Raw genomic sequence first — 27,853 nt, 5'->3', positions numbered from 1 at the left:
AGGTGAGGGCACAGGGCCTGCTCCCAGGCCATGCCAACTAAGGGTTGTGTCTGACAAACCCACCGACTCTTGACTGGGAATGTCTGATGTCATTTGCGACAAAGTGGAAAATCGAGTCAACCATTCAAGAACCGCTGGGTTGCTGGTCAAAACACGACCGCTAGCTGACACTGAGAGCTCAGGCCTCTGGAAGTGACCCCTGCTGCCACTCCCTCTTACTCTGCTGCAACCTGGGCCTGTGCCAGAAACATTTAGGCATCTGCCCCTCCCCTGTGCAGGGCCTTTCACTTCTCTGTCTGACATACTGTTAGATCAATAAATAAAATAAAAAGGCTGTAATTTTGTTACTTCACCACACAACGGCAAATAATACTTATTTTGCCACTAATACACGCCAAAAAAGGCTTTAGAACAGGCATCTCAATTTGCGGCCCTCCAGCTGTTGCAAAACTACAACTCCCACAATGCCCTGCTGTAGGCTGATACCTGTAGGCTGTCTGGGCATGCTGGGAGTTGTAGTTTTGCAACAGCTGGAGGGCCGCAGTTTGAGATCCCTGCTTTAGATCATAAAACTGCACCTCTGAACGGCAAATAACTTTTTTTTTACACTAATACACCCCAAAAAGAGCATTCATTTTCTCACTTCACCACACAACGGCTAATAAGCCCTTTTTTGTTTCCCCACTTATACACGCCAAAAAAAGGCTTTAGAACATAGAACTGCAACGCACAAGGGCTAATAAGACATAGAAACATTTCCTAGTAATACACCCTGTTATTGGCTGTATCACACAGCACTTGCACCCCAATAAAAAGAACGGTTTGCTGGAATTATAGAGGTATTATCTATTGCAAACCTGAAAGCAGCAGTATAATGGCAATTTGGATCCCCGGCCATATTTGGAACGCACGGCCATATTGGAGCCTCGGCGTGCGTTCCACCGGATTCACTGGACCTCAGCGGCTGTCATCTAATTGGTTATTAAGGAAATGCCAGTGTCAGCAATAAACACCATAATAATAGGTGAGTGGGGGTCCCCATGAACAACATCCGGTGTATGTTTAATACTCGATTGATACCTTTGGATCGCATGTCATTTAGGGGGGTGGAGTGGAGAATATACCACAGGATACCTCTATCCACTCAGTGATTGGAGAGTGAAGTAGGCACCGCCCCCAACTAAGTATTTAAAGCTACTAGGAACCAGCACACAAGTTGGAGCCTCATTTTTAGTGCCCCCTGGAGCAGCCCCATCTACAGGTCGTCACCAAGGACTCATACAGCGTCAAGATAAGTATCAATCTAAATAATCGGTTTTATCTGAACTGTCTGGACGCATTGACAATCTGTTAGTATTGTGAGATTCCTGATTGATTGTTGGTTTGCGACCTTGGGGTTGCTCCAGTCATTATTTATCTATTGTTCTCTTTTTGGTTTATATATGTTAAACGATTGGCGTGTGGCCACCAAATATTGTGGGTGGGCCACCTAAGTACCCTGACTGTCTCCTGATGAGCCTATTAATCATAGGTGAAACGCGTCGAGACTAGAAGGGAGACCAATATTATCTAGATAACTATTCACGCATTGAATGACCCGGGCATCCATATGGGCCAATCTGTGTGACGAGGGCCGTTGTAAGGACAGACAGGCGTAGGCACGGGGACAGAGTGCCTCTACCATCTGGGGGCATCTCTGGGCAGAGAAAGAGACCAGGGACACCCTAGGGTCTACCAGGGACCCCATATGGTTGCCCAGTTCCCACTGCTAACATTAGTACATCCCTGTCTGCTCCACACTGGCTGTTTCTGGTTTTTGTTGTTCGTCTATGTCGTAACAGTCCCCCAGAGTGGGACCTTGTTGATCTTAAAATATATAAAATAAAAGTTAGGTTTTAGGTAGTTGGTTTCTGTGATCCAGTTTTCTTACACAACTACCAATTTAGAATCTCTTCCGTCAATTCAATTTGGATCCCCAGTCAGTGCAGCAAGGTCTAATACGATTGTTCCTATTACCCAGGCTGTACACTCCCCTATTGGACCCTGTCCTGCTTTTATAGTGTAATGATTCCTCCCTATCCTTTCCCTAAACTTCTATTAAGCAAAATAAAAGTTTTAAAGTATTTCCTAGTACTGTCCCTAGCGCCTGCTGACCCCTCTCCCTGCACTAAGTACATTGGAAAATGGCTGAATCCAAGATGGCTGAGGCTATTTATAGGGCTGTGACATCACAGGGCTGGCTGGCTGCTGATTGGCTGCATGCATGGCATTGTGGGTGATCCCTCATTCCTAGAGTTCTTTGCTCCATGTCCTACCATGTACAGCAGCCATTTTGGGAAAAAATGCAATTTGGTACCACAAAGCGTGAGGAAATTTGGATTCGTTGCAAATCAAATTTTTCCTTAAATTTGGATCAAATTCCACTTTGTCAACTTCGATTCGCTTATCTCTAGTCATTATCATGTTGGAATACTGCCCTGTGGCCCAGTTTCTTAAGGGAAGGGATAATGCTCTGGTTCAGTATGTCACAGGACATGTTGGCATCCATGGTTCTGAATGAACTGTAGCTCCAAACAGCCGGCAGCACTCATGCAGCCCCAAACCATGACACTCCCAGCATCATTCTTGACTGTAGGCAGGACACACTTGTCTTTGTACTCCTCATATGGTTCCTGCCACACGCTTTACATCATCTGTACCAAATAAGTTTATCTTGGTCCCATCAGACCACAGGACATGGTTCCAGTAATCCATGTCCTTAGTCTGCTTGTCTTCAGCAAACTGTTTGCGGCTTTCTTGTGCATCATCTTTAGAAGAGGCCTCTTTCTGGGATAACAGCCATGCAGACCAATTTGATGCAGTGTGCGGCATATGGTCTGAGCACTGACAGGCTGACCCCCCCCCACCCCTTTATCTTCTGCAGCAATGCTGGCAGCACTGATACGTCTATTTTGAAAAGACAACCTCTGGATATGACACTGAGCACGTGCACTCAACTTCTTTGGTCGACCATGGCGAGGCCTGTTCTGAGCGGAACCTGTCTTGTTAAACCGCTGTATGGTCTTGGCCACCGTGCTGCATAATTAGGCACAATTTGGCCATTTTCACTCAGGGGTGTACTCAATTTTGTTGCCAGAAGTTTAGACATTAAAGGGTTTCTACCACCAGAAATACCGTTATGTAGCTGACTGACATTAGCAATGCGCTAATGTCAGCACTACATAACAGTATGTTTCTAACATTTGTCCCTGCAGCCGTTTTTGTAAAATAAGTACTTTTATAATATTCTAATGAGCCTCTAGGTGCTATATGGACGTAGAATCAGCACCTAGAGGCTCCGTCTACTCACCCTGTATTCCGCCCAGGTCCCCTGTTCTGCCCGCCCCGCTCCTCTTGATTGATGTCACTGTTCCCTGCATCATTGCCGAAATCCCGCGCCTGCGCTGTTCACTTCTGTATTAGGCGCAGTGAGTGAAGGCCGCTCTCCTGATGCCGGCTTTCTCACTGCGACGTTGTCGGTGCAGGCGCAGTGAGGAATCCGGCACCAGGATCACATCATTCACTCACTGTGCTTGTGTCGAATACAGAAGTGAGCGGCGCAGGCGCGGGATTTCCGCAACGATGCAGGGAACAGTGACCTCAAGCAAGAGGAGCGGGGCGGGAAGAACAGGGGACCTGGGTGGGATAAAGGGTGAGTAGACGGAGCCTCTAGGTGCTGATTTTACGCCACATAGCACATAGAGGCTCATTAGAATATTATAAAAGTGCTTATTTTGCAAAAAACGGCTGCAGGGACAAATGTCATAAACATACTGTTATGTAGTGCTAATGTCAGTCAGCTACATAATGAAAATTCTGGTGGTAGAAACCCTTAAATGGCTGTGTGTTATTTTGAGGGCACACCAAATTTACACTGTTATACAAGCTGTACACTTGTAACATCCCGGAGTTATGTTACCAAACTCTTTTTCCCAGCTACCACATGTTAAGTGTAATTATATTGTCATTATTGTCATTGTATGCATTTTCTAGGCCTGTTCTATACATTTGCTGTAGTTTTCCATGTACACCAGCAGGTGGCAGCAGTATGTAGCAGGACCTTAGCCAGTTTAGTAGTTTAGTATTGCTAGACTGGAATAGTTCATTCCAGTTTAGCTCCCCCCTCTTTGAGGAGGTGTGGAATGTTCCCACATCCTGCCTCATGGGGAGGAGAGGAAGTTAGTTAGTGTACCAGCCACCCCAACTAGGGGAAGGCTGTGTTAGTAGGAGCTCCCAGAAAATAGGGATCCCAAACCAGGACCCTGTCTCGGTTGAGACTAGAGAACATTCCCAGCCTGAGCCATCAAGACAAGTTGGATTACATCACCAGTCTGGATCTCATTCCTTACTACCAAAGTTCCTCAGTTACTCCTACTAACAACACTCATTTATTGCAAGTGAGCCAGGATCCAGGAGTCCAGCCGTACCCAGGTAGGAGACACCGTTGACATTACACAGAGACACTATCCCCACTCTGGCATTCCTCACCTGGTACATGAGTTATTATTTCTTAAAGGGCCCTTCAACAGTACCCTGCACACATTGCAATTGGCATCACAAACAAACCATAGACTTATATACATCTATCCTGACCCACTGCATAGTTGGCCACCGTACCACGCCCCGGCTCACTGCACACTGACTACTTTACATTTTATTAAAGTGTCATATCTTCAGTGTTGTCCCATAAAAAGATAAAATATTTACAAAAATGTGAGTAGTGTAATGACTTTTGTGAGATACTGTAGGTTGAAATAAAAATCCTGGTTTTGCTGTGATAATGGAACCTGTACTACTACTCCTAACTTCTGTAAGTCCTGGACTCCTGGACTCTCTGCCAGATTCTTTCCAGGGAACTTTTTGATCTGTGAGTCGTGATCAAATATCTGGTCTAGGGGACTTAATGAGAATTCTATCATGTCATTTTCTCTGATGTTCAGAGCCCATGAATTTGTTGCTATAGTTTTCCTTTGGGGTAGCCTCTTTTGGGGTAGCTCAGGGGCTTAGCTATAGGGGAAGCAGGGGAATCGGCTGCTTTGGGGCCCAAACTCACAAGGGGCCCCCTCAGGAGGAGGACTAAAATATTTTACTGTTAGGGCCCCCTCAACAATATTATACAATGACATTACACTGTAGGAAACAGACGGAGCGGCTACCGGGCCTCGTCTGAGAGCGCTATCTTTACTAGCCACAGGAGTGGAGGTTGCGAACTTGCTGGGGGGACAGTAAGTTCTAGTTACGCCACCGGGGTAGCTCCAACGTCCTGTCTTTGCTTTTCCCCTAGTACAGTGACGGCTAACCTCCAGAACTCCAGCTGTGGTGAAAATACGACTCCCAGCATGCTCCATTAATTTGTATGGAGTTCTGAGAACAGCCAAGCAACTGTACATCTTGGAAGTCGTAGTTTTACCACAGCTGGAGTGCCAGAGGTTTGCCATCACAGGCCTAGAAGATCTCTTTTGTTAGCCATTAGGATGAAAAGGCACTTTCCTTCTAACTGGTCATTCCTCAGGAAAGCCCTTCTTCTTGTCGTCGTTTTCTCAAGGATTTTGTCCAGATCCAGACCAAAGATGTATTCCCCAGAGAACGCCATGGACACAGTTTCATCTTAGAGCTCTTGTCTTCCAACCATGACTTTATCCAGAGCGCTCTTCTGGCGGCATTAGAGAGTGCCGTATCCTTTGCTAAAAAACCTGACTGTTTCGGCTGATGCATCTGCCAGAAAAGCTGTTGCTGATCTTAGTAAAGGAAATGAATCAATGATCTTTTCTCGTCTTGTTCTTTAAGTGGTTTTCTAGTTCGTTCAGCCAAAGGTACATAGATCTAGCTACTGATGTTGCAGATGAATGCTATAAAAATAAATACATAAAAACTATGCCAGAACAGCCACTGTTTGGTCAATTCACCTTGCAAAAAAAAAAAAAAATATGTACCCCAAAATAGTACCAATAAAATGTCACCTCATCCCCCCCCCCCCCCCAAAAAAAAGCCCTTACAAAAACAAGGCCATTGCCAGAAAAACAGAATGGTGACCCGAAAACTTGATATTTTTTTTTCTTCAGAAATACTTTGATTGTGTAAATGTCACAAAACTTAAAAAACAACAACAAAACTATATAAAATCATCTCTTTAATCATACTGACCAGCAGAATAAAGTAACCCACAATAATAAACCCAAAAAGCAATGGCAGAATTGTTTCCTTTATTCCTTTTTTTTCTAAGAGATCAAAAAGTCATACTGTATGTACCGCAAAAAAGAACCAATTATGATGGCGACTTATCCAGCAAAAAAATAAGCTCTCACACAGCTCCATCGAGAGAGAAGAAGAAAAAAACATGGTTGTCCGAAAATAGCTGTACTGGCATCTCTGGCTGTTTAAAAGCAACATTGCACCTTTAAACCATTCCATAAAAAAAAAATAATAATTCAACCCAAATGGCATTCCTTCCCTTCTAAGCTCTACAGCAGCTTATGTCCACGTGTATGGCATTTCTGTACTGAGTCTCAGCATGTGCTGGGTACAACATATTGGACACTGAAATGCCATATCTGTGGAAAAAACTGCAGTTTTCATTTTGCACAGTCTGCTGCGCGTTCATTTCTGCTAAATACCTGTGGTGTTAAAATGCTCACTCCATCCCTTCATACCTTGAGGGACAGAGTTTCCAAAATGGGGTCACTTTTCAGGAGTTCCATTTATTTTTAGAGTTGTCAGCACCAGATGTGTAAATCACCAAATTGTACCTCTCCCGAGCCCTCATATACTGTATGTTCAGAAAAAATAACAGGGCCACATGTAGGGTGTTTCTAATCCCAGAAAGCACAGCATAATAAGAGGGCTTACTTACACATTGGCACCACCTGGGTACAACATATTGGGCACGGAAATGCCATATCTGTGGAAAAATTGTGATTTTTCATTTTGCACCATCTGTTGTGCATTCATTTAGCAAAACACCTGTGGGGTGAAAAGATGCTCACCCACCCCCTAATAAATACTTTGAGGGGTGCCGTTTCCAAAATGGAGTAACTTCTTGGGGGTTCTGAAGTGAGCCCCTGAGGAGCTGGTGCAAAGGATGGGAGTGGTAGTGGCCTTGATGAGATGTTGTCACCATGTACTCCCTCAGGGGTTGGTGCAATCAACGAGAGGAACCCTGTATTCCCTCTGGGCACTCCCTGAAGCTGTGGGATCCCTGCCTGATGGTAGTTTGGGGGTGCCCTTGATGTTATTGTTCATGTGGTTGCAAAGCAGGGATTAAAAATGATGCAATGTCCAGTGTGTGGTGTTGGGAGAGTCAGCAACCAGGCCAGATTGAACCTGATCCATTCATTTCAATGGGTATGTGTACACGAGCGTTGTTTTACACGCATGAGCCATGCATTCAGGACAAATTGTAGCATGTTCTATAGTCTGAGTTTTTCCATGCTGCTCTGGCTCTAAGTGAATGGGACTTTCATGAAAAGCGGAAGGAATCCAGATGCAATGCCTTTTTCAGTGATGGCTGCTGATTGTATCTGTGCAGAAATTTTTTTAACACTGAACGTAATTGCACACAAAAGTGATTGAACTTGTGTGCAAAACCATCAGTTTTTCCTTGAACAGATCCTGACACAATCTATTAAAGAACTATTAAATCGGTGGGGGTCCTATTGCTGGGACCCCCATCAATCACGAGAACAGGGGCCCCAAACCCCTGAAGCCTCCCCCCAAAAAACGGATTTGTTTCTATGGCAATTCTGAAAAAAGTTGAGTGCTGTATTCGGCTATCTCTGAATTCCTATAGAAATGAATAAAGCAGCCACGCACATGTGCAACTGGCCACTCCGTTTTTTGCAGGGGCTATGGGGTCCCCCTTCTCGTGATCGGTGTGCATCCCAGAGGTGGGACCCCAAGCAATCTACTAATAATAACTTCTAACAACCAGAATATAACTTTAAGCAAATACTTAAACGTTATGGCCCTCAGATTACCCTTTCTTTTGCTATAGTCTTTAGTACTGGGTTTTCTGGCAAAAAAGTGCACCCGCACTGAATCTGGACCCATTCATTTCCATGGGGCTGTTCACATGAGTTGTGATTTTCACGCATCACTTATGCGTTGCGTGAAAATCGCAGCATGTTCTATATTCTGCGTTTTTCACGTAACGCAGGTCCCATAGAAATGAATGGGGTTGCGTGAAAATCGCAAGCATCCGCAAGCAAGTGCGGATGTGGTGCGATTTTCACGCATGGGTTCTAGGTGACATTCTATTCACTGTATTATTTTCCCTTATAACATGGTTATAAGGGAAAATAATAGCATTCTGAATACAGAATGCATAGTATAATAGTGCTGGAGGGGTTAAAAAAAAAAAAAAAAGTTAACTCGCATTCTCCTCTTGATCTCGTAGTTCCCGGTCTCTTTACTTCTTTAATGATGAGCTGTGGGCTAAAGGACCTGTGGTGACGTCAGATCACATGCTCCATCACCACGGTGATGGACCATGTGATTGGAGCATGTGATCTGACGTCACCACAGGTCATTCAGCCCACAGCTCATCATTAAAGAAGTAAAGAGACCGGGAACTACGCGATCAAGAGGAGAAGGCGAGTTAATTTTTTTTTAAAAAATTAACCCCTCCAGCACTATTATACTATGCATTCTGTATTCAGAATGCTATTATTTTCCCTTATAACCATGTTATAAGGGAAAATAATACAATCTTCAGAACATCAATCCCAAGCCCGAACTTCTGTGAAGAAGTTCGGGTTTGGGTACCAAACATGCACGATTTTTCTCACGCGAGTGCAAAACGCATGACAATGTTTTGCACTTGCGCGGAAAAATCGCGCGTGTTACCGCAACGCACCCGCCTCTTATCCGGGCCAAAAATAAGACGCCCGTGTGAAAGAGGCCTTAGTCTCCGAAAGCTTTTAACCTGAATGTCTGGGGGAAAGGAGCGCCTCTACTCCCTCTCTCTTCCAGACCCATCCTCACACACTGTCTATTCCTAGTACACTAGAATCTTCTGGTGTTAGGGGGAAGGACCATCCCTCACCCTGAGCCTCAGAGAGGGCTGGGCCAGGATAGTTAACTCTGTCCTTGCCTGACTTATGCTGGAACATACTGTAGGGTGTTTCTAAAATGAGGAAGCTCTGTATAATAAGTGGGCTTACATTTCACACAACAACATACTGAGCACTGAAATAGCATATCTGTGGAAAAACTGCAATTGCAGAATTGTTTCTTTGTTTTAGTTTTTTTCAAAAGAACCCCACAAATATTTTTTTTTCCAGTTTTCCAATAATAATAATAGACATGGTAATTTAAATGGTGCCCTTAAAAAATAAAACTTATCCCGCAAAAAAATAAGCCTTCATATGGCTATATGAACAGAAAATTTAAAAATATATGGCTATTGGAACATGGGGAGGAAAAAACAAAAATGCAAAACCTTAAATGGGTCCAGTACTTAAGGAGTTAAAGGGTTTATAATTTTTTTTAAATGGGGTAACTTTTGGGATTTTTACACTGTACTGATACCTCAGGGGCTCTACAAATGTGACATGGCACCCGACAACCATTCAAGTGAAATCTACTCACTACACCCCTCAAAAAAAGGGGTGTAGTTTCCAAAATGGGGTAACTTTTCCGGTATTTATAAAGGTGGGGTACATCAGGGTCTCCTCAAATGCAACATGACATCCAAAACCATTCCAGCAATATCTGCCCTCCAAAAGCCATATAGCATTTCTTCCCTTTTTACAGGGGCGGACATATAGCTTTATTATTATTTTTTTCCCCTCCCTTCCTCTGCCAGGGTAACCTGGTCACCTTGGGGGTGGGGCTGATTAGGACTTACTGTGAATCTGCTGCCTGTTCCATCTATACTTCATAGCTGAAGGACCTGCGATGACATCATAGTCATGTGACCTTTTCAACACTGGAAGTGGTGGTAGGACCTGTGATGAGGTCACCGTCATGTGACCAGTGCAGAAAGAGGCAGCGCTCAGCAGTGGAGACCTGTGAGGCCATGGAATGAAAGTAAGTGCCAGAGAAATGCTGGGAGATGTGGTTCTCCCCATTATACCTCCTCTCTGCTTAGTGGGAGCGAAATATGTGATTTAACTAGGACTGCATGTTAGAAGGGCTGAAGGGACGAGATGGCTGTTATTTACATGGGACTGTATGTTATAGAAGATTGGGGGAGATGACTAGTGTTATTTACATGGGACTGGATATTATAGAGGACTGGAGGGTAAGGAGTGATGTTATTTACAAGGGACTATGTGTTCGAGGGGCTGAAGGAGGGGATTTAAGTTTTTTACATGGAACTGTATGTTATAGAAGACTGTAAGGAAGAGAGGTTATTTACATGGGACTATCATATAGAAGACTGGTGTTATTTACATGGGACTGCATGGTATAGAAGACTGTAGGGAGAGGACTGGTGTTATTTACATGGGACTGTATTGTATAGAAGACTGTAGGGAGAGGACTAGTGTTATTTACATGGGACTGTATTGTATAGAAGACTGTAGGGAGAGGATAGGCATTATAATGTATGGGGGCACTACAGAGAAGATTATAACTCAAGTGGGTATGGCAGGAGGTATTGTAATTACAGGAGGCACTGCAGAGAACATTATAAATACTGTGCACAGTGCTCGTGGGCATTACTACTAGGAGTGCCTTATATATTGTCCGTATTTCTATTAGGGGTGCCTTATTAGTACTGAGGGCATTGTAGGGGTACTATGGTAACAGGTCAGCCCTTTAATTGTGCAAGCATATAAGGGAGTCCTGAGGGATAGCTGAAGGCCTAGGGAGCACTTTACCATCAGCTATCTAAAAATTATGGACTTCAGTTGGGGGAGAAAGCTGGGACTAAAGTGCCTAGGGCAGCAGGCAGCATAAAATCTAAATATGGCCCTGGCTCCACAGCAGCAGCAGGATGTAGTGTCACACATCACACTGCTACTGTGAAGGGAGCACATATTTGGGCATAGCTACTGTGAAGGGAGCACATATTTGGGCATAGCTACTTTGAAGGGGGCACATATCTGGGCATAGCTACTGTGAAGGGGGCACATATCTGGGCATAGCTACTGTGAAGGGGCACATATCTGGGCATAGTTACTGTGAAGAGGGCACATATCTGGGCATTACTACTGTGAAGGGGCACATATCTGGGCATAGCTACTGTGAAGGGGGCACATATCTGGGCATAGTTACTGTGAAGGGGCACATATCTGGGCTTAACTACTGTGAAGGGGGCACAGTGTGGGCATTACTACTATGTGCAGGTACAAAGGGGGAATAATTACTATGTGGGGGCATTAAAGGGGTTATCCCATCATAATGATCACTGTTAAATCTGTGAATGATTTGACAGTGATCATTTTTGTAAATATACTTTATTAACAAATCCCCACCGATTAGGATAAAATTCATACCCGCTTACCTGATTGTTGTGACTCGGTCTCCCCTGGTTACGACCACTGTTCTTCTTGAAAAGCCGGAAGGTCGCACTTGCCCAGAAGACGACTCTTTTTCTCCCGGCCGGTCCGCTCGCTGTTCTGAACGCGCACGCTGCCGCGCATGCGCCACAGTGACTTCTTCCCGGCCAGAATAGTACAGAGCTGCGAACGCGCACGCCGGCTCTGTAGGAATAAGTCACCATGGCGCATGCGCGGCGGCGTGCGCATTCAGTCCAGCGCGCGGCACGGCCGGGAGAAGACTTCAATCAAGATGAAGCCCATCCCCAGCCAGAATCCAGGAAGTGAACGCGCGGTGGCAGCAGGTAAGTATAAAAACGCTAAGTGGGATAACCCCTTTAAGGGGACTGGGTGTGTATAGTTATGCTTTGGTCAGAGTTAGAGGCATGGACTAGTATGAAAAAAATATATACTGTATACATATTGTAAACATATTGGCCCATATTAACAAGATGTTTTTTATTTGCGCGTATATGTTTATATCTGTACGTGTGGTTTGGGGGGGGAAGGGGGCGGGCACATTCCTTGCACAGGGGCCCTCTACTGTCTGTGTCCGCCCCTGCCTTCTTAGTCTTGCCGTGTGCCCATACAGCAGTTTTACAACCACATGTGGGGTGTTTCTGTAAAATGCAGAATCAGGGTGATACATATTGAGGTTTGTTTTGCTGTTAACCCTTGCTGTATTACAGGAAAACAATGGAAAATTATGTAACCCCCTCAAAGTTACTTCAAAACTGAACTGGTCCTTTCTGAAGATCGGAAATTATCTTTAACATCTGAAAAATTACTGATAATTTATAAGCATTCCAATGTCCTAAAAAATTAAATGACATTTACAAATTGATGCCTGCATAAAGTAGACAGATGTGCATGTTAATTAATAACTATTTTGTGATGTGTCTCTGGTTTAAAAGCAGAGCAATTCAAATTTAGAAAATTGCAATTAGCCCCCCCCCCCCCCCCCCAAAAAAAAAGAAAAGAAAAAAAAAGAAAATTCCAAAGTTGAAAAAGTATTCACACTCCTTGAACTTTTCCACACTTTTTCACGTTACACCCATAAACTTAAATGTATTTTATTGGGATTTTATGTGATTGACCAACAAAAAGTAGCAAGAATGTGTGATGTGAAAAGAAAATGATACTTTGATCTAAACTACAGGTAGGCAACCTCAGCCACTCCAGTTATTATGAAACTACAACTCCCAGCATGCATACTTGCTCTGCTCTTCTTAGAACTCCCTTAGAAATGAATTGAGCATCCTGGGAATTGTAGTTTCACAACAGCTGGAGTGCGGAAGGTTGGTGACCCCTGATCTAAACCATTCCATTGTAGCTCTGACTGTATGTTTATGGTCGTTGTCCTGCTGGAAGGTGAACCTCTGCCACAGTCTCAAGTCTTTTGCAGCCTCTACCAAGTTTTACTCCAGGATTGCCCTGTATGAAGCTTCAGAAATGAGCCTATATTAAGCGTATTACAGGCACAGATTTCAGCTCAAAAGTTATTTGCGCTGCAATCTGCGACTTTTCCCTGCCCACGCCAGGTCTAAAAAAGTGGGTGGGAAAGGGGACGGGACGGCAGGCTCATCTCAGTCATCATTTTCTACACCTTTTTAGACATAGAAAATGTCTAAATGTAAGACAGCAAGGAAGTTAGCTTACATTTAGACTGGAGCTGGATACACCAAAGTTATCTAGAGGCCGTCGCCACTTCATAACTTCGGCAGATCCACCTCCAGCTATAGGGGTTATTAAGACTGGTGTCTAAAATGCTGGTCTTGATAAATGACCCCCACGGTGTTTTGCATTTAGGCAAAAAGTTCAACTTTGGTCTCATCTGACCAGAGCACCTTTTTTCACATCTTCGCTGTGTCCCCTATATGGCTTGTGGCAAACTGCAAACGGGACATCTTATGACTTGCTTTCAAAAATTGCTTCTTGCAACTCTTCCATAAAGGCCAGATTGGAGGAGTACACAACTAATAATTGTCCTATGGACAGATTTTCTATGAGATGTTCAGAGTTTGGGATATTTTTTATAACCTAACCCTGCTTTACACTTAACCACAACTTTATTCCTGACCTGTCTGGTGTGTTTCTTGGTTTTCATGATGCTGTTTGATCACTAATGTTCACTAACAAACCTCTGAGGCCTTTACAGAACAGCTGTAGATATACAGAGAATAAATTAAACATAGGTGGACTCTATTTACTAATTAGGTGACTTCTAGAGGCAATTGGTGACACTGGATTATATTTTGGTGTATAAGGGGGCTAAATATAAATGCACGCCAAACTTTTCAGATTTTTAATTTTTTTAATTTTGAAAACCATGTATGATTTTCTTTTCACTTCACACATACTTGCTACTTTGTGTTGGTCTATCATATAAAGTGACGCATGTCAGATTAGCAAAAATAGGCTGTGTCAGGAAGGTTACGGGTTAAGATACCGTTAGCAAACAACATATTGTGTTAGACAACTGTTCAGATGGTGCAGTACTGCATGGTGGCCTTTGTTTTTGTGGCGCTCCGCTGGTGGGTCTGTGTGACCCAGTGCCGTGGGTGGCATTGTCAGATAGCAGGGTGCTGTTTAACTCCTGGGTCCTGATGCCTACTAGGCAGTGCCGCGTTGTCACCGCACTGTGCTGCGCCTATTTGTTAGAGTAGGTCCCACTCTAAGAGGCAACCTTGACTTGGTGAGTGGGCTTATGCCTTTTGATCAAAATGTACACTAATGCCTCTTGTACAGCATGCAGTATAGGCGGTTGTACACTTAATATTGAGCTGAGAAGTGAGTTTAATTAGATCTAAGCATAGCATTGTGGATGTGCGATCCAGTTCTGTTTTTCTCCCCTTGATATATTAAGATACCATTGGCCAGACAATTTCTGTGTGGAAAGGTGCATTAGCAATATTCCCTCTCATAGCAGTAAGGTCTCTCTGCCATAAACGAGCACAATCCCTTGCTGATTGACTCCAGTGAATGGCCTTGTTTTGTAGATTCTGGGCCTTCTGCTTTCCCTCTCTTTGGAGCATGAATCCTACTATATCAAGCACTTTTTATGAAAAAGTTGCTTCTTTGGCTGTCTCAGAGATGAAGGTTCTCTGAGCTTGTGTCTAGTTCTGATGATCTTGCACATGTAGGTCCTCAATATTCCTCACGCAGAGTTGACTTTCTACTGACTAATCAGAGGGCAGACCCAAGTCCATATCCTGGCAACCTAAGAGAATGGGCCAATGTGGTTAACCCTAACTGTCCATACAATAATATAAGGCAGACAAATATCATAAATCAGAATACTTAATACAACATTACAGCAATAAACTATGGGGTATTGCAGATGCAGTGTAACAAACCCTCAACTCTCAAGTATGAGAACAGGTCCGATTTCCAGACACTGACAGCAGGCATTCATCAAACTGACCTGCAATATGCTCAATTTACTGTTCTTATATAGAAAATGTTTGTTTGTTTTTGCTTTTTTTGTGGAGCGGTTAAGAAAGAACCAGTTTTCAGGACATTGCACTAAATGCTGTGTAACGTCTGTGAGCAGAACCTTCTAGGAGTATAACTTCTTGTCACCAGCAGGTGTCAGTATTGTACTTTAAGTCTATGCAAAGCTATAGATCAGGGATCAGCACCCTCCAGCACTCCAGCTGTTGTGAAACTACAACCCCCAACATACATACTTGCTCATCTGTTCTTATAACTCCCATAGAAGTGAAAGGAAGATTCTGGGAGTTGCTGGAGGTTGCTGATCCCCACTATGGATGATCCACTTAAAGACTATACCTTTGGGGGATTTTTTTTTTTATTACTGCATTGCAGTTATTTTGATCTAAAAATAATTTTTTTAAATTGGTCTTTGTTAACAATATGGAGTCCTTCTTTTTTGTGTACAGAGCTGACATGCTCTACTAGATGCCTGTGGATTTTTGTGTCCTATCCCTCATCTGAATGGCAGACAGACTTCTTATCTGTGCTATCTCACATCATAACACTCATTAAAGCTACCTTCACACTAGCAGCAGCCTTCTACGGCAGGCTGTGCCGGCGGGTGATCAGCCTGCCAGATCCGTGCTGCCGCTAGTGTACGCGTGCTGCTGGAGGTCCACTCCGACCCCATTGACTCAGCACAAAGTGAAAGTACCAGTCACACAGTTCGAAAAACAGTTAACCCTTTGTTACTGAACAGCTTAATATTTTTAATAATGGGCAATTGAAAATATGATTTTTAGCTAAAAATAAGTTAAATGCAATCATAAAAAAAAAAAAATTGACTCCAAAAGGTGTACATACCCTTTAAGCCTTGTTTGCATTTCCATTTTTCACTGAGGTGTTATCCACATTCTCTATCGACAGCAAACGTACCCATTGACTTTAATCTTTGTCCACATATCAGTGGAAAAATCAGAGACAGGCAGTACTGTCATCTGTGATGCAGACCAATATGCCCACTGAAGTCTATGGGTCAGTGAAAAACCACTGACACAATACGGATGCCATCCGTGCTGTCAGTGTTTCACAGACCATGGGTAGAATAATCTGATGGATTTTTATGTCTGATGGCTTCTATTGTCTTAGGCCCCTTTCACACGGGCGAGTTTTCCGCGCAGGGGCAATGCGTGAGTTGAACGCATTGCACCCGCACTGAATCCGGACCCATTCTTTTCTATGGGGCTGTGCACATGAGCGGTGATTTTCACCCATCACTTATGCGTTGCGTGAAAATCGCAGCATATTCTATATTGTGCGTTTTTCACGCAACGCAAGCCCCATAGAAGTGAATGGGGCTGCGTGAAAATCACAAACATCCGCAAGCAAGTGCAGATGCGGTGTGATTTTCACGCACGGTTGCTAGGAGACGATCGGGATGGGGACCCGATCTTTATTACTTTCCCTTATAACATGGTTATAAGGGAAAATAATACAATCTACATAACCTTGAACCCAAACCTGAACTTCTGGGAAGAAGTTCGGGTCTGGGTACCACATTCAGTTTTTTATCACGCGCGTGCAAAACGCATGGCACCCACGCGATTAAAACGGAACGCAATCAAAACTGACTGCAATTGCGTACCTACTCGCGCGGGTTTGCCGCAACGCATCCGGACACGCTCGCATGTAAGAGGCCTTATTGGCTTGTGTGTGGCTTCTCTCTGCAATCTATATACCCTTGTGTGTTGACCCCTCAGCCTCCTCAGTATATTTTTATATATGTTAAATTATTGTATGTTAAAGACTCTTTCATGTTTATATATACATGTGTTTGGTGCTAATTTTTGGTGTGTTTAGTACATTGAATTGTTTGGGCTGCTCTCAGCACTATATATTCATTATAACCCGGTGATCAAATCTAGTGGGTATTTAAGGGTGCAGCCACATGGTCAGGTTTCTGCATGCAGTTTTGGAAGCCAAAATCAGGAGTGGATTATAAAAGTTTAGAAAATATGTATAAAGGGCAGGTGCAACTTCTCCTCGTTTTTGAATTCACTCTTGGGTTTGGCTTCTAAAACGGCCTGCAGAAACCTGACCATGAGGCCGTACCCTAAAGCAGCATGAAAAACCCAAACATTTTTTAAATGCTAACAAAGTAGCGCGTGACAATGCTCCCTTATTATCCCATGATGATACATTTATGTCCATTCAATCAAACAGGTCATAAAAGTTAGACCAAGTTCACACTTCAGTTATTTGGTCAGGAGTGCTTCCTAGGGTTCCGTTCCGTGCCTCCACACCGCAAAAAGATAGAACTTGCTCTATCTTTTTGCGGAACGGACGGATCGCGGACCCATTCAAGTGAATAGGTCCGCGATCCCCATGCTGCTGGGCCACGGTCGGTGTCCGTGCATTGCGGACCGCAATTTGGGGTCCGCAGCACGGGCTTCACGCAGTTGTGGGAACAAGCCCTTATTGTGAGCCAAAACCAGTAGTGAGGCCTATCCAGAAGTCAGGTATGATGGAAAGATCTGCACCTGTTCTGTGCTTTTGACCTAAACCTGCGTTTGGCTCAATAACTGATGGAAATAACTGATCAAATTACTGAAGTGTGAACCAAGTTAGATTGGGGTGTGGACTCATTGCTCTACATAACTATGGGAAGTGACAGGGCATGCTCATCCTGCTGCTCTCTGGATTGATGGGTCGTATTAGTAAAAAGGGGTTTGGATCAAGCTTCTTGACAACATTTATGGGGTCATTTATCAAACTGGTGTAAAGTAGAACAGACTTAGCTTCATTTTTGTGGCTATATGGACACTGAATGCACACACTGGGGGACATTTCTCAAAACTTTTGTAAAGGAAAACTGGCTTAGTTGCCCATAGCAACCAATCAGATTCCACCTTTCATCTTCCAAGGGAGCTCAGAAAAATGAAAGGTGGAATCTGATTGGTTGCTATGGGCAACTATGTCAGTTTTCATTTACACCAGTTTTGATAAATCTCCCCTAAAGTCATTTTAGTTTTTTCTACCTTTGCAGCCTCATTGAAGTAAATGGTTCCACATACAGGCTGCAAAAAAAACAAACAAAAAAAAACCGGAGAAGACACAGAAACAAAATTACGTACGTGTACATGAGTCCTCAGACTGGTAGTAGACACAGTCTTCACACATTCCCTCAATAGGCCCCTATTACACGAGCGAGTATTCCGCGCGGGTGCAATGCGTGATGTGAACGCATTGCACCCGCATGGAATCCAGACCCATTCATTTCAAGGGGCTGTGTATATGTGTGTTGGTTTTCACTCATCAGTTGTGCGTTGCGTGAAAATCGCAGCATGTTCTATATTCTGCTATTTTCACCCAACGCTGGCCCCATAGAAGTGAGCGTGGCTGCGTGAAAATCGCATCCGCAAGCAAGTGCGGATGCAATGTGTTTTTCATGGATGGTTGCTAAGAGATGTTGTTTGTATACATTCAGTCTTTTATCACGCGCGTGCAAAACGCATCAAAACGCATTGCACCCGCGCGATTAAAACTTAACTGAATGCGATTGCAGGCAAAACTGAATGACTTTGCCTGCAAAATCGCACATTTTTCACTGAACGCATTCGCAATGCATCTGGACCAAATCCGGACATGCTTGTCTGCAAGAGGCCTTAAAGAGGAACACACATCTCCTGTGTAGACCCTCCTGTGGTTAAATAGAGGCTTTGGCTAATGAATCATTGTATTCAAAATTGTATAACAAAAAGTACCTAAAGGGACGCTGTCATATTTGCAGATTCCCTTCGATTAGATTATCAATACAATGCGTTATCAACACTGGGGGGTAATTAGATCAATTCAGTGCTTCAGGATAAGCAAAATGAGCCCAGCCTCCTGAAAGGAAAAGTTTGGGGGGCATCCTATTCAGCAAAATTAGGGATGTAACCATACAGGGTGCAGCGGTAGCAGTTGCACCTGGGCCTTGGACCCTTAGGGCTGTTTCACACGAGCGGATGCCGTGCGTGACATCCGCTGCGTGAATGACAGCCAAGACCCGATGCGGACAGCAGAAGCACTGAGCAGTAACATGATTGATAATGCTCCGTGCCTCTCTGTGATCTCTTTACTACGAAATCACAGTGACAACTTTATCTTACAGTGATTTCGTAGTAAAGAGGTCACAGAGAGGCACGGAGCATTATCAATCATGTTACTGCTCCGTGTCTCTGCTGTCCGCAGCGGGTCTTGGCTGTCATTCACGCAGCGGATGTCACGCACGGCATCCGTTCGTGTGAAACAGCCCTTAGGGTAGCTACTCACGGGTGCGTGTTTTGAACGGATCCGCACCAATATCCACGTTACTTGCATATTTTGTTGTGGATTTCAACAAAAATTTGCATTGCAATGAATTAAAAATCTGCAGAAACCATCGACATGCTGTAGACCTACGGTATTTACTTTGCAGGTAGTCTAAGGGGAACTGCACACAGGTGCAGGTTTAGGCCTCTTTCACACGACCGTTTTTTTTTTCCGTTTTGCGGGCCGTTTTTTGCGGTCCGTATACGGTCCGTATACGGAACCATTCATTTCAATGGTTCCGCAAAAAAAACGGAATGTACTCCGTGTGCATTCCGTTTCCGTTTTTCCGTTTTTCCGTTCCGTTTAAAGATAGAACATGTCCTATATTTGGCCGCAAATCACGTTCCGTGGCTCCATTAAAGTCTATGGGTCCGCAAAAAAACGGAATGCATACGGAAATGCATCCGTATGTCTTCCGTATCCGTTCCGTTTTTTGCGGAACCATCTATTGAAAATGTTATGCCCAGCCCAATTTTTAATATGAAATTACTGTATACTGTATTTGCCATACGGAAAAACGGAACGGAACAACGGAACGGAAACGGAACCACAACGGAAGCAAAAAACGGAACAACGGATCCGTGAAAAACGGACCGCAAAACACTGAAATGGACATACTGTCGTGTGAAAGAGGCCTTACTAACAGAAAATCTGCACAAATTTCTGCTGTGCGTTTCTGCACCAAAAACCGCATGTTACTTGCAGTTTTTATTTTGGTGCAAATTAAAAGCAGTTTTGCTACAGGTCTCACCCTGTGAAATCAGCATAAAAGAACCGCACAGAGAACTGATGTGCTGCAGATTTCAAAATCCGCACAGCAGATCAATTTCTGCCCAGAAGGAAAAAGCAAAGTGAACATGATATTTGTCTAATCTCACACACTTTACATGCGTAAGGGTCCATTCACACGTCCGTATGTGTTTTGCGGATCCGCAAAACACGGACACTGGCAATGTGCATTCAGCAATTGGCGGACCGCATATCGCCGGCACTATAATAGAAAATGCCTAATCTTGTCAGCAATTGCGAACAAGAATAGGACATGTTCTATTTTTTTACGGATGCGGAAGTGCTGATCCGCAATTGTGGATGCGGACAGCACATTCCGGCCCCATTGAAAATTAATGGGTCTGTACCCGTTCCGCAAAATTGCAGAACGGATGCGGACCTGTGAATGGACCCTAATACAGTACCGGTAATGATAAAGGTACCTGCACATGGGTACGGGTGAACATGCAGAAGATACACACAAATTTCTGTGCATTTCTACTTCTAATCGCGGTTTTTAGTGCTGTTCTGCCGCAGTTATCATCATCACCCTTCGTTTGAATAGGGTGAAATCTGCAGCTAAAACCGCAAGTGTAATGGACCTGCAGCAGATGTGCAAATCCACACGTCAGGTCAATTTCTGCGCAGCAAAAATCTGCAAAGTGTTCATGAGATTTTTTTAATCTTATACACTTTGCTGGTACTATAGTATTGGAAATCCCACAAAAAACATGCGCAATCCACAGTGTGAAGACACCCTAAAGCCATAAGCAGAATGCACCCTGTCCTCATTTACAACAAATACAACCGAGCCGAGAGTGCGCGTGTGTGTTGGGGGGACAGTTCAGGTGAGATATGTAGATACAGTCAAGAAAAATCCATATATGATACCACCATTATGCAGTTTCTATAGAACTCCTGGTAGCGGTCACAACCCTGGGAATGGGCAGGGCCCTTAGAAGTGCCTACAGCCATCCTTCCTTGTTCGAATGATTTGACGAATTATCAGGACAAGTATTTTTACCAAAGTCCGCTCCCAATAATTCGTCCTGGTGCCGCCAGTTACCCAACAAACAAGCAAAACGCTCAGATGTCAGGTCATCACATTAGGCACCTAAAATGATCATTTGTCAGCCACTAGAGATGAGCATATGGACTCATACAAATTAATTCATATCATCAATAAGAGTATTTCACTTCTGAGGGGCTGACCCTGCTGCTCAAGAAGCTCCACACGGCTGCTTGATTCACAGGAACGGACATCTTGCCTGGCCCTGACAATGTCACACCTGCGCTACTACTCTGAATAGCAGCGCAAGTGCAGAGGATTGTTCATGCTCATGCGATCGCCTCAGGCAGCACCAGGTAGGGGCATGAGGAGGCAGCGGAAGGGCCATGGGCAATAAGCGCTTTCATTGTCGCAAAGGGTTTAGGTTAAGAAATTGGCATTGGGGGGCTGCCGTTTCAGTTTTTGCCTCATACAGCAGAAAGGCTATGTGCACCCCTGTGTGTAGCGGTGCATGCACAGCCGCTTTTACTCAGAGCAGTGTTGCAGGCGCCCAGGGGGGAGCTTCTTGAGCAGTGGGGACAGCCCCTCGCAGGTGAAGAACTTATTGATGCATACAAATCGATTCATTCATCACTATTGCACATTGTCCTGCATGAACATGGATGTGCTGCCAACAGTATGCAAAGTGAATGGGGGGATGAACAATCAACAGCAATCATTCGTCCCAATTTTTTTTATGAAGGCGCCTTTAAATGAGTGCCAATTGACTTGAATACCATTGGATCAGCAAATGCGCTCTGCAATACTGCAACGGACAGCACACGTGTGCAGGAGGCCTAAGGGCAGGGGCGTAGCTAAAGGTTCATGGGCCCTGGTGCAAGAGTTCAGCTTGTGCCCCCCTTCCATCATTGCTTTGTGGCCAGGGGCAGGGGAGCACATAGCCTTCGTGCTGCCTGAGGCAAAAATTTAAACTGCGGCTGTGCATGCACCGCTACACACAGGGGTGCACATAGCCTTTCTGCTGTATGAGGCAAGAACTGAAACGGCAGCCCCCCAATGGCAATTTCTTAACCTAAACCCTTTGCGACAATGAAAGTGCTTATTGCCCATGGCCCTTCCGCTGCCTCCTCATGCCCCTACCTGGTGCTGCCTGAGGCGATCACATGAGCATGAACAATCCTCTGCACTTGCGCTGCTATTCTTGACCTAACACCTTCCCTCCAGCCAGAGGTGTAACATGACCAGCATGCACCTTCTATAAAACAGGTGTCTTCTCATGTGGTACAAGGGTCTTTGGGGCCCCTCAGGCTCCTGGGCCCGGTAGTGACTGCTACCTCTGCACCCCCTATAGCTACGCCCCTGCCGAAGGGTAATTATGGTAATTCAGTTTTGCTGTGTTCTCCCTTTGCTGGAAGAAAACACACTATAAACATATGTATGATGTTCCTGCCAACGGGACCTCACTATAAAGCCCTTACGTACCAGCACCAGACAATGCACTGACTGACACAAGGTCTCTGTGCCAAGTCACTGTTGCCATAAGGGTTACACTATCATTCAGTTTATTGTACTGGCACTCTCAGGAGGAACTAAGTGCGCGGTTCAGCTCTACTGATTTACATAAGCCACAGATAGTTTCTCAGCTTCATTATTCATTGACTTGTGTTGGGAAACCTGGAGAGGAGCTGCAGGTCTCATACTGGTGCCTCGCATCACCTGGATCTGGCCAGGGAACTCCGTAGTGCTCAGTCTCACTATCCCCTGCAGCGAGAGACATGGCGAAGGAAAGCAACGGTGTGGATAACCCAACATTTGAGGTCAGAGCACATCAAAGATATATATACCTATTATATGTAATAGCATCGTGGTGTATTGGTTGCAACTAAGAGGGGCTGAGACTAAATGACTTGTACTGGTCCAATTGGTAATTAATTCATATGAAAGTTTGTTTTTGGGGAGAGGCAACACCTTTTTATGGAACCAAAGATTGGGGCAAATTTATCAAAATGGTGTAAAGGAAAACTGACTTAGTTGCCCATAGCAACCAGATTTCACCTTTCATTTTTCAGAGCTCCTTTGGGAAATGAAAGATGGAATCTGGGTTACTGTGGACAACTAAGTCAGTTCTACTTTAAAATAGTTTTAATAAATGCCCCTCATTGTCATACCATACCATTGTTTTTGTGTTTTTTTTTTAATAGCGCTATATGGTGGAGTTTCTAGATGCCCCTCTAATGCCCAGGCCCCTGGGACAGCACCTAATTGCACCTGGATCCAAACAGATACAATTATTTATTCCGATATTTAGAATTTGCTCCCTCCATTGAGTATATTAGTAAGGCCTCATGCACACGACCGTTGTTTGCTTCCGCGTCCGTTCCGACGATTTTAGCGTTTCAGGTGCGGACCCATTCATTTCTATGTAGCCGTTGAAAATGCGGATAGTGCACAGTTTCCCATCCGTGTCAGTGATTCGTGGTTCCAGTCCGTAAAAAAAAAATATAACCTGTCCTATTATTTCCGCGGAAAACGGTTCGCGGACCCATTCAAGTCAATGGGACCGCTAAAAAACACGGAGGCACACAAGATTGTTGTCCTCGTCCGTTTTATTCCTATCATTTGCATGGCAAACCTGTCTTAGACGTTTTTTTACATTCCTTTATGGCCTCATGCACACAACCGGTTTTTTTTACGGTCCGCAAAAACGGGGTCCGTAGGTCAGTGACCGTTTTTTCGTCCGTGGGTCTTCCTTGATTTTTGGAGGATCCACGGACATGAAAAAAAAGTCGTCTTGGTGTCCGCCTGGCCGTGCGGAGCCAAACGGATCCGTCCTGAATTACAATGCAAGTCAATGGGGACGGATCCGTTTGACGTTGACACAATATGGTGCAATTGCAAACGGATCTGTCCCCATTGACTTTCAATGTAAAGTCTGGAGTCCCTTTTATACCATCGGATCTGAGTTTTCTCCAATCCGATGGTATATTTTAACTTGAAGCGTCCCCATCACTATGGGAACGCCTCTATGTTAGAATATACTGTTGGATATGAGTTACATCGTGAAAACTCACATCCGACAGAATATTCTAACACAGAGGCGTTCCCATGGTGATGGAGACGCTTCTACTTAGAATATACTACAAACTGTGTACATGACTGCCCCCTGCTGCCTGGCAGCACCCGATCTCTTACAGGGAGCCGTGATCAGCACAATTAACCCCTTAGGTGCCGCACCTGAAGGGGTAAATTGTGCGTATCATAGCCCCTTGTAAGAGATCAGGGCTGCCAGGCAGCAGGGGGCAGACCCCCCTCCCTCCCCAGTTTGAATATCATTGGTGGCCAGTGCGGCCCCCCTCCCTCCCTCTATTGTCAGTGCGGCCCCCCCTCCCTCCCTCTATTGTATTAATAACATTGGTGGCACAGTGTGCCCCCCTGGCCCCCCTCCCTCCCTCTATTGTAATAAGAACATTGGTGGCACAGTGTGGTCCCCCTCCCTCCCTCTATTGTAATAAGAACATTGGTGGCCAGTGTGCGCCCCCCCCCCTCCCTTCCTCTATAGTAATAAGAACAATGGATAGAATATACTGTCGGATCTGAGTTTTCACGAAGTGAAAACTCAGCTCTGAAAAAGCTTTTATGCAGACGGATCTTCGGATCCGTCTGTATGAAAGTAACCTACGGCCACGGATCACAGACACGGATGCCAATCTTGTGTGCATCCGTGTTCTTTCACGGACCCATTGACTTGAATGGGTCCGTGAACCGTTGTCCGTCAAAAAAATAGGACAGGTCATATTTTTTGGACGGACAGGATACACGGATCACGGTCTCGGCTGCAAAACGGTGCATTTTCCGATTTTTCCACGGACCCATTGAAAGTCAATGGGTCCGCGAAAAAAAACGGAAAACGGCAAAACGGCCACGGATGCACACAACGGTCATGTGCATGAGGCCTATGTCTGGTGGTCCTCCAAAAATAAAGGAAGACACATGGAAACAAAAACGGATCACGGAACAACGGAACCCCATTTTGTGGAACGGAACACAACGGTCATGTGCATGAGGCCTATGTCTGGTGGTCCTCCAAAAATAAAGGAAGACACACGGAAACGGAACAACGAAACCCCATTTTGCGGAATGGACCACAACAACGGTCGTGTGCATGAGGCCTAAAGTCCATCTTTCTTTCCCTGGAAGGCACAGGGAGATTTGGAGGAGGAACCAATCAGATTCCCCTTGAGGCTCCTGTTATCAAAACTGGTGCAAAGGAAAGTCGAGAACTTTTTTTTTTTTTTTCTTCATTTAAAATATCCCCATTGTTGAATAGCTGATAAAAAATCTCACCAGTATCGCACCGAGAGGTTCTGGAAAAGTTCTAAAATGGGTGTACTTGACGGTAGTCTGAATCCTATAGAATTTTGGCGCACCTTGCACTATATTTATTACTGTGGTGGAAAGTAAAAAATATATTTGGCACAGCTTAGGATGTACTAGGTAGGATCTCTAGCATCTAGGGGCTTCAAACTGTTCAGGGCCTACCATGTACATGTAAGGCACCATTCTATATGCAGTATATGGCTATATATTGTGAGTGTGTTCAGTTTGGGAAACGTGCGCCGTGTGATGGCCACATTCCTAAACATTGTTCCTCTGCCTGAACTCACAGTATCCTAATGACTTATGATTAGAGATGATGGAATGTAATAATTTGAAATTCGTTCACGCTTCGTTTACTGGTAAAAGGTGATTTGCGTTATGGATTCTGTTACCACGGACCATAACGCAATTCTATGCCTTTAGAGGCATTCCGTTATTCATTCCGTCATAATAGAAGCCTATAGGCTGCAAAACAGATCCGTTATGCAGGGGAATCCAGCAGCATGGGGGCTTCGAACCGTAGCTGGGCAGGCCGCAGGTTGTGCACCCCTGACCTAGACAATGTGGCAGGCTCTGTATGCTGGATGAGTGCAGCTTCTCTGGGTATTACAGTCATGTGAAAAAGTGTCTAAAACGCTTAACAAATGTGGTGTAAAGCCTTATTCACACGTCAGTGATTGTGAGCCAAAACCAGGACTGGAGCCTCCACAGACATAAGGTATAAGGCCTCATGCATATGACCGTGGTGTGTTTTGCGGTCCGCAAATCGCGGATCTTCAAAACACGGATGGCGTCCATGCGCATTCTGCAATTTGCACGGCACGGACAGCCTTTAATACAAATGCCTATTCTTGTCCGCAAAGCGCGGACAAGAATAAGACATGTTACAGTATATTTTTTTAGCGAGGCCACGGAACGGAGCAAGGAATGCGGACAGCACCCGGAGTGCTATCCGCATCTTTTGGGGCCCCATTGAAGTGAATGGGTCCACATCCGAGCCGCCAAAATGGTGGCTCGGATGCAGACCAAAACAACAGCCGTGTGCATTAGGCCTAAGAGAAAGATCTACACCTGTTCTGTGTTTAGAGCCGCACTTAGTTTTGGCTCAAAATCACTGACCAAACACTGACTGTATGAATTAGGCCTCATGTACACGACCGTTCCGTTTTTTGCGGTCTGCAAATTGCGGATCCACAAAAAAAAGAAGCCGCATGTGTGTCTTCCTCAATTTGAAGAACGGAACAGGCGGCCCATTGTAGAAATGCCTATTCTTGTCCGCAAAACACAGGGCGAGTATTCCGCGCGGATGCGATGCGTGAGTTGAACGCATTGCACCCGCACTGAATCCCGACCCATTCATTTCTATGGGGCTGTTCACATGAGCGGTGATTTTCACGCATCACTTGTGCGTTGCATGAAAATCGCAGCATGCTCTATTTTGTGCGTTTTTCACGCAACGCAGGCCCCATAGAAATGAATGGGGTTGTGTGAAAAACGCAAACATCCGCAAGCAAGTGCGGATGCGGTGAGATTTTCACGCACGGTTGCTAGGAGACGATTGGGATAGAGACCCAATCATTATTATTTTTCCTTATAACATGTTATAAGGGAAAATAGTACAATCTACAGAACACCGATCCCAAGCCAGAACTTCTGTGAAGAAGTTCGGGTTTGAGTACCAAACATGCGTGATTTTTCTCACGCGAGTGAAAAACGCATTACAATGTTTTGCACTCGCACGGAAAAATCGCGCGTGTTCCCGCAACGCACCCGCACATTTTCCCGCAACGCCCGTGTGAAAGAGGCCTAAGGCTGGGTTCACACCTGAGCGTTTCTCACCTACGTTTTACGTTTTTATGCGCGTTTTTTGTAATAGTAAACGCGCGTTTGACGCGCGTTTGTGTGATTGACTGCAGTGTCCTATGGCCACAAACGCGCGTCAAAACGCCCAAAAGAAGCTCAAGTACTTGATTATGCGTCAGGCGTTTTACAGCGCGATCGTACGCGCTGTAAAACGCCCAGGTGAGAACCATTCCCATAGGGAAGCATTGGTTTTCATGTGTTGAGCGTTTTACAGCGCGTTTGAACGCGCTGTAAAACGCTCAGGTGTGAACCCAGCCTTAGGGTGCTAAAAGTTACTGTTAAAGTAAAAAAAACTGTTGAAATCACCCCTTTCCCAAATGTACATATACCTATGTTTTATTGTTTATATATTTATATAACAGGTATAGCCGTGTCTGAAAATGTATCAACCATTAAAATAATTTTTCCTGTGCAGTGTACACCGTAGTGGGGGAGAAAAAAAAAACGTGCCATACACCATTTTAGGTCACCTTATGCCCCCCTAAAAATTGAAGAACTTAGCAAAAGTGGTATGCACCCCAAAAATGGT

The 27,853-nt window shown here is 44.7% G+C and overlaps 1 protein-coding gene across 4 annotated transcripts in view; it reads left to right on the top strand.

Moving 5' to 3' along the window:
- LOC122926514 (solute carrier family 23 member 2-like) overlaps positions 1-27,853 on the top strand; it is a 150,382-nt gene that overhangs the window by 31,463 nt on the left and 91,066 nt on the right. Inside the window, exon 1 of one of the 4 annotated variants that reach the window (XM_044277901.1) lies at positions 22,758-22,901. The exons of 1 other annotated variant lie outside the window; for it this stretch is intronic. In XM_044277901.1, coding sequence (XP_044133836.1) covers positions 22,860-22,901 — 42 coding nt within the window. In that variant the 5' untranslated portion in view covers positions 22,758-22,859. Of the gene's footprint in view, positions 1-22,757; positions 22,902-27,853 lie in introns of those variants that run through there. 2 more of the 4 variants (XM_044277902.1, XM_044277904.1) reach the window with 2 other exon arrangements.

The sequence above is a fragment of the Bufo gargarizans genome, chromosome 2 (genome assembly GCF_014858855.1).
Source record: "Bufo gargarizans isolate SCDJY-AF-19 chromosome 2, ASM1485885v1, whole genome shotgun sequence".
In the NCBI taxonomy this organism is placed as follows: domain Eukaryota; kingdom Metazoa; phylum Chordata; class Amphibia; order Anura; family Bufonidae; genus Bufo; species Bufo gargarizans.
This window is presented reverse-complemented; position numbering and strand designations above follow the sequence as displayed.